This window comes from Thamnophis elegans, chromosome 13 (assembly GCF_009769535.1).
Source record: "Thamnophis elegans isolate rThaEle1 chromosome 13, rThaEle1.pri, whole genome shotgun sequence".
In the NCBI taxonomy this organism is placed as follows: Eukaryota; Metazoa; Chordata; class Lepidosauria; order Squamata; family Colubridae; genus Thamnophis; species Thamnophis elegans.
In genome coordinates this window covers 9328879-9341945 of record NC_045553.1, presented here as the reverse complement: position 1 = coordinate 9341945, position 13067 = coordinate 9328879, and the positions used below count along the sequence as shown (strand labels likewise).

The window sequence follows — 13067 nt, the reverse complement described above, 5'->3', positions numbered from 1 at the left end:
CCAGAAGTAGAAAAAAAAAAAGCCCTAATCTTTACTTTGGATGGTTTGCCAAATGGCAGAAACATCTAAAAAAACAACCCCCAAAACCCAAAAACCTTCGAAGCTGTGCCAAGAAAGGCGAATTCTGATCCCCTGCTTTGATTAGAGATTTCGCACTAAAGAGATGTTTGCAGGAAGAAAAATATACAGTAGCAGAAATTTCAAAGCTTTGGATCAACATGAAACATTCTGCCTTATAAAGCCAGTTTGTAGGGGAATTTTGTTTTTTTTTAAAGGCTGATTCAAATGGATCAAAATTTAAACAATGGGCTCGATGTTTATTTGCCCTTTTGCCGCTCTATATGGGGACAGGCCTTTTGTTAAAACTATCCGTGAACATTTAATGCAAAAATAAGCGCCGAAGATTTACAAGCTGGTAACGCCAAGGCGAAAGGAGGTGAAACCAACTAATCAACTGTGGTTTTCTGGAGGGCAAGATGCTTAAAGAAAGTTTTAAAACTCTCCATTTCTTTAAATGTAAAGAAGACTATTTAATTCAGTGGTTTTCATCAACCTTAGCAACACTGTGCAGACTTCGAATCCCAGAATTCCTCAGCCAGTGTGTTTTGAGATGGGTGGACGTCAACTCCCAGAATCCCCCAGCCAGCATGCTTTAAGATGGGTGGACTTCAACTCCCAGAATTCCCAGTCAGAATGCTTTAAGATGGGTGGACTTCAACTCCCAGAATTCCCCAGTCAGAATGCTTTAAGATGGGTGGACTTCAACTCCCAGAATTCCCTAGTCAGAATGCTTTAAGATGGGTGGGCTTCAACTCCCAGAATTCCCCAGCCAGAATGGTTTAAGATGGGTGGACTTCAACTCCCAGAATTCCCCAGCCAGCATGATTTAAGATGGGTGGACTTCCACTCCCAGAATTCCCCAGCCAGCATGCTTTAAGATGGGTGGACTTCAACTCCCAGAATTCCCCAGAAAACATGCTTTAAGATGGGTAGACTTCAACTCCCAGAATTCCCCAGCCAGCATGCTTTAAGATGGGTGGACTTCAACTCCCAGAATTCCCCAGAAAACATGCTTTAAGATGGCTGGACTTCAACTCCCAGAATTCCCCAGAAAAACGGATACATTACCCTTCTCTTCAGTCGTTCCCTTTCCTTCAAAGTTAAAGTGTCTGCCTTCGCTATGACAGGGACAATATTCACTTTCCCGTGAATTGCCTTCATGAATTCCACATCCAAAGGTTTCAATCTGGAAAATAAAAAAAAGATATTAAAAAAAAGTTAAACAACAACAGCAACAACAAATCCACTGGATGATTTTCACTTAACATCAAGCCAGGATCTATGGATGGATTGTCCACAATGCCACACTGCCGGGAACACATATATTTAGGAAGCCTAATAGATCATATTCGGGCCAGGAGGACCCGTCGTTCACCTATAGAAATTCACTTGGAAGAATCCATCCTCTTGCTTTCAATCTGACCTACCTTGCAGGGGTTTTTCTCTATGGGCAAAATGGGGGGGTCCCCACTTCTGAGCATCCCTTTATTAAACTCTCAAAGGAAAAGCTAGGAAGCAATACATAATTTGAACAAAATGTTCACCAATAGAATATTTGCAGCTCAGGTGAACTGTGGGGTCCCTGATACCCTCTGAGCTTGGTTGTTTCCTTGAGGCGTTTCACGACCCAACGAGGTAGCATCATCAGTGCTGGAAGGGAGTGTGGGGGTCTGGTCTTTCTTTATATACAATAGCTTGCTTGCAGAGAGTAAACCCCACTCCCCTCTAGCGTTGATGATGTTACCTAGTTGGGTCATGAAATGTTTTGCAAGAAAACTACCAAGCTCAGAGAACCTTTACCGTTACCCTATATAAAATGGCTTAGTATTAAGGGATAGGTTTTCCTGCTGGTCATCAATTTTAAGACGTACCCCTGGGAAGTTTCTGCATAAAACCCTTCTGAAACAGAGGTGAAACCAAGATGGAAAAAATATATATATCCAGAGATGATTTTAATTGAATTGGCTAACAATACAAAAAGCAACGATAGCAATAGCAATAGCAGTTAGACTTATATACCGCTTCATAGGGCTTTCAGCCCTCTCTAAGCAGTTTACGAGTCAGCATATTGCCCCCAACAACAATCTGGGTCCTCATTTTACCCACTTCGGAAGGATGGAAGGCTGAGTCAACCTTGAGCCGGTGAGATTAGAACCGCTGAACTGCAGATAACAGTCAGCTGAAGTGGCCTGCAGTACTGCACCCTAACCACTGCGCCACCTTGCGCCACGATTAAAGCCCCCTTGCAGAAAGTTATTCAATACAATTCAATAGCAGAGTTGGAAGGGACCTTGGAGATCTTCTAGTCCAACCCCCTGCCTAGGCAGGAAACCCTATACCGTTTCAGACAAATGGTTATCCATCATCTTGTTGAAAATTTCCAGTGTTGTAGCATTCACAACCTCTGGAGGCAACTTCTGTTCCACTGATTAATTGTTCTAACTGTCAATAGATTTCTTCTAAGTTGCTTCTCTCCTTGATTAGTTTCCACCCATTGCTTCTTGTCCTGCCCTCAGGTGCTTTGGAGAACAGTTTGACTCCCTCTTCTTTGTGGCAACCCCTGAGATATTGGAAGACTGCTATCATGTCTCCCCTAGTCCTTCTTTTCATTAAACTAGACATACCCAGCTCCTGAACCGTCCCTCATATGTTTTAGCCTCCAGTCCCCTAATTGCTCTTCTCTGCACTCTTTCTATAGTCTCCACATCTTTTCTACACCCTGGCGACCAAAACTGAATGCAGTATTCCAAGTGTGGCCTTACCACTAGATTCCAAGATCCCTTTCACAGTTACTACTGTTGAGCAAGGCACACCTATACTGTACCTGTGCATTTAGTTTTCTTGCCTAAATGTAGAACCTTCCTCTTTTCACCACTGAGTTTCATTTTGTTAAGATAGAAATCCAATGGTGAGGCTTCAATTCAGTGAGGCTTAGGAGTGAAACTTTTCTCCTGGGACGTTAAAATGAACAAAACACCTTAATACTTACCCGTGTCCAAAAGGGGAAAAAATAGAAGCAGCAATGCACTCGATTGTCTACAATATGGCGCCTATTCAAGCCGCTCTCATCGTGAAGGTACCTTTCAAACTGGTTGTCGATATAATGGATGATGGTTTTGAAACTAGGCCAAGAAGAGAGAGAAGGAAGAAACAATTTTTACAATGCTAGTACTTTGGGCATGATTTTAGTCCTGTGATGCCGAACCTATGGCCCCCAAATGCCACAGGCGGCACACAGTACTCTCTGCAGGCACACAAGCCATCCCCCGATCTCAGCTCCACTGTGCATGCGCGCATGCCTCCGGCCGGCTGGCTAGTTTTGGGGTCTCTGCTGTGCATGCACGAGGTCACATGCGGGAGGTGTGGAATGCATATGGGGAGGTGCAATGTGCATGCACGGGGTGGAACACAGGGCAGAGGGTGCATGCGCAGGCATGGGGGCGCAGGGGGCGCACACACATTGCAACAGTGCCGAAAAGGTTAGCCATCACTGTTCTAGTCTGAACTACCTCTCAAAGCTGACCCATAAGGCGATTGTGGCGACTTATGGTAAACCACTGTGGACTTTCTGCGAGTGAAATACAACCACAGACAGAACAATGGGTTTTGAAGTTTAATTTGGTTTTACCGGTGAAGTTATGTTTCCATATAGTGAGATAGATGCCAGGCTAAGTGGGGGGTAAACTGTGTTGTAGAAATGTGTGCCTGCTTTAGAAGGGGAGGGAGTTATTTAAAAATATTTATCTGTATTTAACAGGGGGGATAATCTATATACATAAAAGCCAAATACTGCTCACTCATCACAAATCTCCAGAACCGTAAAGCCTACAAATTTGAAATTTGGCACATATGTTCCTCTTGGCTTCTAGGTGTTTCCTAAGAAAAGATTTTTCAAAATGATCATCAGATCATCAGTATTCCTTATACAGTAATTAACACACTCTGATGCTAAGGAGTTCTACTCCCCCTCCCCACCCGAAAAGAACTCTGTTCCAACTGCCAGTTGCCTCACGTTCCGTTACCTCAGTTCAAACTGGCAGAAGTTCCACTCCTTCACTCAGGAGAAGACTGGGGCTCCAGTACTAAACGTCGGTACCTCAGCAAAATGTTTACACCTTCCACCTATGGAAATACTTCTGGACTCAAGGTGGTGGGATGGATATTCCCTTATGTGTTCAATCACCGACCACCACTGAGCCAACGGATTGTGAACCAAATTTCTCCTGCATAGCTCAATCACATAGTTTTGTTGTGAAGCACAGGTATCCAGCTAGTATGTATGTATGTATATATGCACATACATTTATGTATGTGTTGGGTATGCATGTGTGTGTATGTGTATGATGTATATATGTGTATGATATATATATATATATATATGTATGTATGTATGTATGTATGTATGTATGTATATATGTATGTATATATATATATAATTATATCTATATATATATAGAGAGAGAGAGAGAGAGAGAGAGAGAGAGAGAGAGGGAGGGAGGGAGGGAGGGAGGGAGGGAGGGAGGGAGTGTTTTGGGGGGGGTTTAATGCACATTTTTGTGTGCTTTTTCTTCTTTCCCTCTTTTTGGAAGTTTGTATTTTAATGTTTTGAATAAAATAAAATTTGGATTTAAAAAAATCAAGGCTGACACATAGATGACAATTTTTTTATTAGCTTCTCTTGCGTGCCGAAATTCGGGGGAAGGTAATTTTCTAGGAATCTTCCATTGTTCCTCTTAACCATACTTGGCTTTGTGATTGGGGAAACACCTGTCTTTAAATGAGACATCAGCAGCCTCCATGAGATGAGGTCATATCCTGTTCTCTGCATTAGAACAGCAAAGGGAGACGAGTTTCTTTTTTACTTGTTGGGGGGGGGGGGCATGCATCTAACATCAGGGAGATAGATTAACTCTTCCTAGCCAAAGGAAGTTCGGGAGACACATTCATGCTCACAACCGCTTTGCAAGAGAGAGATTTTTTTTAATGAATGGGCAATTCATTCTGAACGAAAGATGGCAAGTACAGTCTGTCTGTCAGTTTTCCAAATAATGCACCCACAAAAAACAAACTCCGAGGCACTCGGGTGCCTCAAGTGGCACACCGAGCCATCTCTCCAGGCACACGATCCGTTCTCCGTTGCTCTTCAGGGTTCCAGCATGCTGGCCAGCTGGTTTTCATGGGCTTGGGAGCGCTGGAAACTGGAAGAGCAGTTGGGCAGTGCGCAAATGCACATCGGGAAGATGATCTTCTGTTTTCTGTTGTGAACATGCACATGCGAACACCAGCTGACCAGGGACGCCCAAAACCGGAAGATCATCTTCCCACTGTGCGCATGCGCAGAGTGCCCCCCCCCCGAGAGAATAAAAGAGGAGCGAAAGGGGAGTGGAGTTTGCAGGAGACCATTAGTTCATTCCTGCCTTCTTGCCAAGTATTGCGGCATCTAAAAGATATCGGCCTGGCCAATCTCCAAGCCTGATAAAGGGCGGTAATTGTGAACTATCTTGAAAGACTTTGAGAGAGGAAAGACTTTGCTGGAGAAGAATTCACTGTAAATGAAATAAAAGGGGTTTCTCGGGACGAGGACTCGGCTTCGTGCCGCTGGGGAAGCCTAGGTCAGAACACCCGCGACCGACCCAGATTGGTTCCCGCATCATCCTCCATGCCGTGAGAAACCTTGTAAGGTGATGAATAGAAAAAAGACGCCGCCTTCCTATTGGTTGGGAGAGAAAGGAAAAGGAAGACTCCAGCAGACAGGGTTTTTTGTGGACTTTTTAAAATAAACGATTGTTTCTACAATCCTTTGAATTCTCTGCAGCAAGTTCGACCGCACGACGTAACGCTGGGCCTTAGAACGTCTTGTTCCTCCCACCCAATGTTTAGCGTCTCCCTCCCAGACACCCTCCCCCCACCCCCCCAAAAAAAAAGGAAAGCAGAATTTTCAGATCTGCAGAACTTCAAGAAATCTTTCCAAAGAATAAACACAAGCAGCGGAATACAATCAACAGGAAATTCTTCTGACAACACAATGGCCGAGGTCCAGCCATTCAGAGATTCAAAGGGAAGGGTCAAGCGAGATTTACCGGCAACGAGAAGGTGACGTCATTGGAAGGATGGGCAGAGCTGAGAATGGCACAAGGAAGACCAGAGATAGGTCAATTTGGTTTTTTTTTTTTTTTTTGGGGGGGGGGAGAACCAGAGCAACACTTACCAGTTTTGGCTGTTGATGGCATCTCCGTAGCCCGGAGTGTCCACGACGGTCAAACGTAGCTTGACCCCTCGCTCTTCAATTTCGACAGTCGATGCTTCGATCTGAACTGTCCTTTCGATCTTTTCTATCGGAGAAAGAGGGGGGGGGATGTTAAACCACCGAAGCACCTTTGGGGGACAACTGTGACCTGGAGGATTGAGAATCTCCATAGATGTTCAACCCCAGAACTGCATAGCTCTGTATAGTTCTTCGTTAGAATTCGGGGAGGGGGAGGAGTTTAAAAGGGCCGCACACCTAGAAGTGGCCATGGTTGGGAGCGCTGGTTGGAAAGGCTACCAAAGGGGACTTGGGACCTCAGCAAAGGTTGGGGGTTGGCCCTTTCAGCTTAAAGAAAGGAAGGTGAAACTGGAATCATATGAAATTGTTTGGAATCGGATGGATTAGAAGACCTCCAAGGTCCCTTCCAAGTCTGTTATTCTATTCCATTCCATTCCTATTCCTATTCTTATTTCTGTTCTGTTCTATTTTATCTTCTCTTCCTATTTTATCTTTTCTATTCTATTTTCTATCTCTTTCTCTATCCTATGCTATGCTATCCTATTATATCTCTGTTCATTCTATCTATTCTATTATCTGTTACAATTCTATGCTATGCTATGCTATTCCTATCCATCTTCTATTCTATTTTCTATTCTATCTCTATTCCGATTCTATTCTATTCCACTCCATGCTATGTTATGCTATTCCTATTCTATCTGTTCTATTCTATTTCATTCTCTGTTCCAATTTATGCTATGCTATGCTATTCCATCTTCTATTCTTTTCTATTCTCTATTCTATTCTCTGTTGATTCTATTCCATTCCATTCCATCTATGCATTCTATCCTATGCTATGCTATTCCTATTCTATCTTCTATTCTATTCTCTGTTCCGATTCTATTCTATTGTATTCCATTCCATTCCACTCCATGCTATGTTATGCTATTCCTATTCTATCTTCTGTTCTATTCTATTCTCTATTCTCTGTTCCAATTTTATGCTATGCTATGCTATGCTAATCCATCTTCTATTCTATTTTCTATTCTCTATTCTGTTCTCTGTTGATTCTATTCCATTCCATTCCATCTATGCTATTCTATGCTATGCTATGCTTTGCTATTCCTATTCTATCTTCTGTTCTATTCTATTTTCTACTCTATTCTCTGTTCTGATTCTATTCCTAGTCCTATTCTATTCCTATTCCTATTCTGTTCTATTCTATTTTCTATTCTATTCTGTGTTTCTATCCTATCCTATCCCATCCTACTCTACCCTACCCTACCCTACTCTATTCAAATGGTGTTTCTCAATCTTGGCAATTTTAAGGCCTTCAACTCCCCAAATTCCCCAGCCACATACTTCCGGGAGATGAATCCCAGATTTTTAAAATTACCTCCAGCTCCAGGGATGTAACGTTCAGGGTACAGATCCGTCAGGAATAAACTGTTAATTAAAGTGGATTTGCCCAAACCGGATTCTCCTGTTAAATAAGAGGAATATTTAATCCCTGGGATAATTTTTCTACCATTCCATGTAAGCGGCAGATTTGTCAAATGATCAAATTTCCCTCCCCACCCCTTTTTTTAAGACAGCATTATCAAAAGGCCTTATTACATTAGTCTTTTAAAAGTAATCTACAAATGCATTTGAACTCTGGTGCTGGAGAAGACTCCTGCGAGTCCCTTGGACCGCAAGGCCATCCAACCGGTCAGTCCTAGAAGAGATCAACCGTGACTGCTCTTTAGAATGCCAGATCTTGAAGAGGAAACTCAAATACTTTGGCCACTTAATGAGAAGGAAGGACTCCCTGGAGAAGAGCCTCATGCTGGGAATGATGGAGGGCAAAAGAAGAATGGCAGAGAAGGAGGTGGCTGGATGGAGTCACTGAAGCAGTCGGCGTGAGCTTCAATGGACTCCAGAGGATGGTAGAGGATAGGAAGGCCTGGAGGAATGTTGTCCATGGGGTTGCGATGGGTCAGACACAACTATAGCAATAGCAATAGCAGTTAGACTTATATACCACTTCATAGGGCTTTCAGCCCTCTCTAAGCGGTTTACAGAATCAGCATATCGCCCCCACAGTCTGGGTCCTCATTTCACCCACCTCGGAAAGATGGAAGGCTGAGTCAACCTTGAGCCGGTGAGATTTGAACCGCTGAACTGCAGATAACAGTCAGCTGAAGTGGCCTGCAGTACTGCACTCTTAACCACTGCGCCACCTCGGCTCTCAACTTTGCAACTAACAACAAGAAATGCAGGCTTTTGTTCACATTTTAAATCTGGTCCACAGATTTCTCGGAAATACGGGTATTCTTCGACTTTTGGGCACAACGGAGCCCAGAATTTCTGTTGCTAAGTGAGACATGGGGCAAATGGAGCTTTGCCCCATTTTACAACCTTTCTTGCCACAGCTATTTGGTGAATCACTGCAGCTGTTAAGCTAGCAACATGGCTGTTAAGTGAATCTGGCTTCCCTATTGACCTATTGCTGGTCAGAAGGTTGCAAAAGGGGATCCCCATTACCACCACCACACCCCCGGGATGCTGCAACCGTCATAAACATGAACCAGTTGCCAAGTGTCTGGATTTGATCACTGACTTTTGGGATGTTGCAATGGTTATAAGTGTGAAAAGTGTTCAAAAGTCACTTTTTTTCAATGCTGTTGTAACTCGGAATGGTCGCTAAATGAATTGTTGTAAGTCAAGGACCATTTCTACCACAACATTTCAGAAACACAATGCCACTTATTCCTCGAATGCATCGTGGAAGAAGTCTAAGGTAGGGTTGTAGGATGCCAGCCGCAGATTCGGACAGTGAGGAGGTTGGGGAGGAACCTGGGCCAGTCCTGGAGTCTGGGGAAGGCTCTGATGAGGGCTCTGTGTCGGAGGCAGAGAGGGGGCCAGAGCCTCCGAGTTATCAGCTGCCTTCAGAGTCAGACATCAGTGAGGTAGAGCAGTGGCCCCAACCTTTTTATCGCCGCAGACCAGTCAGCCTTTGATTTTACCGTGGCCCGCTGAGCGCGCGCAGGGGTGGGGGGGCGAAAATGGGGGAATACAAACATACTTTTTAAATCCACCTTCCCAATTCAACACCTGAATCATCCCACCTTCCATTTTGTATGTAGATTTTAAGGAATAAACAGCTGAATTAATCAAGGTCAAAGATAAAAAGAGCAAGGGCAAAATTAAATAAGCCAGAGGATAGCAATGTAAAAAGAATACAGTATTAAGCCCATTCACTCTATCTAAGCCCCCCACCTCACAAGGTTGTGGTGGGGAAATAGGGGGTGGGAGTATTAGGTATCTTCACTACGATATATAAAAGGAGATACTATCTTAAATAACAAAGTGGGCCCCCACCTCCAAAATATACTAAAAGAAAAAAGATTCCATGTGCTCAACTAATTTTTTTTTAAAATCATCACTATTATGGACTACAGACATATATATATATATATATTATATTATATATATATAATATATATATATAGATATATATATATTTATATTATTATATATATATTATATATATATATATATAATATATATATATATACATATATACATACTACATACATACATACATACATAATATATATATATATACACATATACACATATATATACATACATGCATATATACATACCGTACGTACGTACGTACGTACGTATATATATAATGTCCAAATAACAGGAAAAGCGCTTCAAGGACCAAAGTATATTCCTTTTTGCAGCCTTAAGAGAACTCTCGTTTTTTGAGGCTCAGAACCAGGCATTCTCATGGGCTGCAAAAAGGAAACACGACCCGGGAGCGCAGCCTCCAAGAGTGCATATCGCCAATAACTACGCGTGGGGGGAAAGGAAATGAGTTTTGTGAGGAAGAGAAAGAGCGCGCTTCACCGATGCCCGTTGGCGAAATTTTGGAAGAGAGGCAAGAGACTTCAGGCACGAGCCCCCACCCACAACTGGAGGGGCGGGAGGCAGGGAAGGGTGGGCAAGACCGCCGTTTTTCCACCGTGCGCTGCAATAGCGGCAGCGGCGGCCTGAATCTGGCGCCAAAATCGCACAACCCCATCTCCCCTCAAAAGACCCCCCCCCCCCGCCCTCGGCTGCCCGACGTTTCTCTCTCTCTCTCTCTACCTCTCCCGGTTCCTTCTCACAAGCCAAGGCCGGGCGGGAAAAGAAAGAGAGCGCCTCCAAGGGCTCCGCTTCCAACGCATGGTCCGCCCCCTCCTCGCCTCGCTTCCAGGCGAGCCGACTGAGGCGAGAAAGGAGAAAGAGGCGGAGGCGTTCACTGAGGGGACGGCTGACTCGGGGAGGGGCGGAGTTGGTGTAGTAGGGGGATTCTTCCTCCTCGCCTCACTTGCTCCTGTGCTTCCGCGCAGCTCCCCCCCTCCGGCGACGGCACTGCATGAGTGAAGTCGGCCGTTGCATGGCCCCCGGCCGCTGCGCGGCCCAGTGCCAGGTACTCCGCGGCCCGGCACCGGTCCGCGGACCGGGGGTTGGGGATCACTGAGGTAGAGGAACAGCTAGAGCCTGTTCCCAGAGTGCGCATGTGCAGAGTTGCCAGACGAAGGGAACAGCTAAAGAACAGGGGTCGACTTGGGAGTGAGGCCACAGGTGGATTGTGAATGGCCCCTCCCAGAGGGAATAAAGACGAGCGAAAGGGGAGTGGAGTTTGAAGGAGGCAATTAGTTTAATCCATTAGGGTGAAGATCTGTTCCTGATTTCTTGCCAAGGAATTGCTGCTACAGCGTGTCATTTGGAAGATATTAGCCTGACAGCTCTCCAAGTCTGATAAAGGTCTGTAGTTGTGAAATTTCTTCTAAAGACTGTTGGCCGGGACTTTACTGGAGAGGAATTCACTTTAAAACTAAATAAAAGGGGTTTTATCAGGACAAGGAGTCGTGCTTTTGGGAAGCCTAGGTCAGAACAGGTAGCTGCCACCGAGGAAGAGTGAAATCAGAATCATACCACCGAAATCCCTTTTTCTAAATCCCCTCCTTCCTAAATCCTGTGCCAAAAACAGGACTGTGAACTCAGTGGCTTCTCTTGTCACATTGCCATTTCGATGCACTGCTTTTGACCCTAAAAGATTTGAGTCATTTCTCTAAAACAGGAAGGAATGAGCAAAAGTAATATGTCCCTCTTGGGACATCTCCTTTGGACGTTCTTGTCAAACTGACTTGGATACACAACCATTTTTCTTTAAGCTTCTGCGCTACTCTGAAAAGCCGAAGCTGACAAGAATGAATCTTGCTAGAAAAACAGCCCGAACAGAAGAGGACAGCGCCATTTTCTCCTCTGGCTGAGAATTCTTTCTTCTTTAGTTAGAAACTAGCTGATAACTGGCGTTGCTTCAGTATTTATTTATCCTAATCCATACATTTGTCGTCCAAAATAATCCCGGACCAAGAGTAATTTCTAATGCTGGGTTTCCCCCGTTACCAGAGGGAGGCCCCTTGTGGAGTACTGTGAAGCCGTTAACATGGCAAATCCACTGTGCTGCACAGTAGAAGCCATTTTACGGCAGTACGGTAGAATCCATTTTAAGGCACAACAGGCGGTATCTTAAGAGGACACCTCCTCCGAGGGGTGTTAGGGATGTCTTACCCCCCACAGTGTTTGTTTCCAGGAAGTAAGTCATATGTGTACCACATCTGGTTGAAATTGCTCGAGGCGTTCCAGAGTTTTGCTGGAACATATATACACACAGCTATTTAGATAGATGATAGAGATAGATAGATAGATAGACAGACAGACAGACAGACAGACAGACGACAGACAGACAGACAGACAGACGTAGGTAGGTAGGTAGGTAGGTAGGTAGGTAGGTAGGTAGGTAGGTAGGTAGGTAGGTAGATAGATAGATAGATAGATAGATAGATAGATAGATAGATAGATAGATAGTTAGTTAGTTAGTTAGTTAGTTATTAGTTAGTTAGTTAGTTAAATCTGCATGTATGGGAATCTGTTTTTCTTTGTTTCCTAACAATCGTCTTAGGGGGAGATAAATTTGATCCTGGATGCTAAGGATCATTGTAAAGTCACAAAGGGATTTAATCCAGGTTACAAGTCCATAATTGCTACACCATACTGCTTCTCACTGTATTTATTTAGTGATGTGATTCCAGGAATTTGCAGAACACCTTATCAAAACCCTTAGATGGCTTATGTTGATAAAACCAGAAAGAAATGCTATAAAAAGTATAAATTATGTTTACAAGTATAAAATTGATCATCTTCATACACACAAACGGGAAAAAAAAAACCAGATACTTTTCAAAAAAGCACCCACAATTATGCGGCACCCTATGCTCCAATGGACTATTAATGCTAGCCACAACATGATGGCTGTTACATGAGTTTTATGACCTTTCTTGCAATAATCACCACAGTTTTAAGTTAGTAACATGCTTGTTAAGTGCACCTGGCTTCCCCATCGACTTTGTTTGTCAGAAGGTCACAAAAGGGGAACATGTGATCCTAAGACACTGCAACCGTCATAAATATGAGTCAGTGGCCAAGTGTCTGAATTTTGATCATGTGACCATGGGAATACCCAACGGTTGTTAAGTGTGAAAAACAGCCGTGCCACTTTTTTTCAGGGGCATTTTAACTTGAACTAAATGGACTGTTGTATGTTGAGGACTCGATCGTTTTCGAAGTCAATGGCCATGACTTAATTGTTAAATAATCGTGCATGATATGGAAAATCAATCCACATACCGACAACCATGAGGGTGAATTCAAACCCTTT

At 43.8% G+C, this 13067-nt stretch overlaps 1 protein-coding gene across 1 annotated transcript in view; it reads right to left on the bottom strand.

Annotated features, from left to right (window-relative positions):
• The window catches only part of LOC116516803 (septin-2A-like), a 29929-nt gene that overhangs the window by 9070 nt on the left and 7792 nt on the right, over positions 1 to 13067 (bottom strand). Inside the window, 4 exon segments of the mRNA XM_032229427.1 lie at positions 1129 to 1246; positions 3050 to 3067; positions 3069 to 3182; positions 6269 to 6339. Coding sequence (XP_032085318.1) covers positions 1129 to 1246; positions 3050 to 3067; positions 3069 to 3182; positions 6269 to 6339 — 321 coding nt within the window.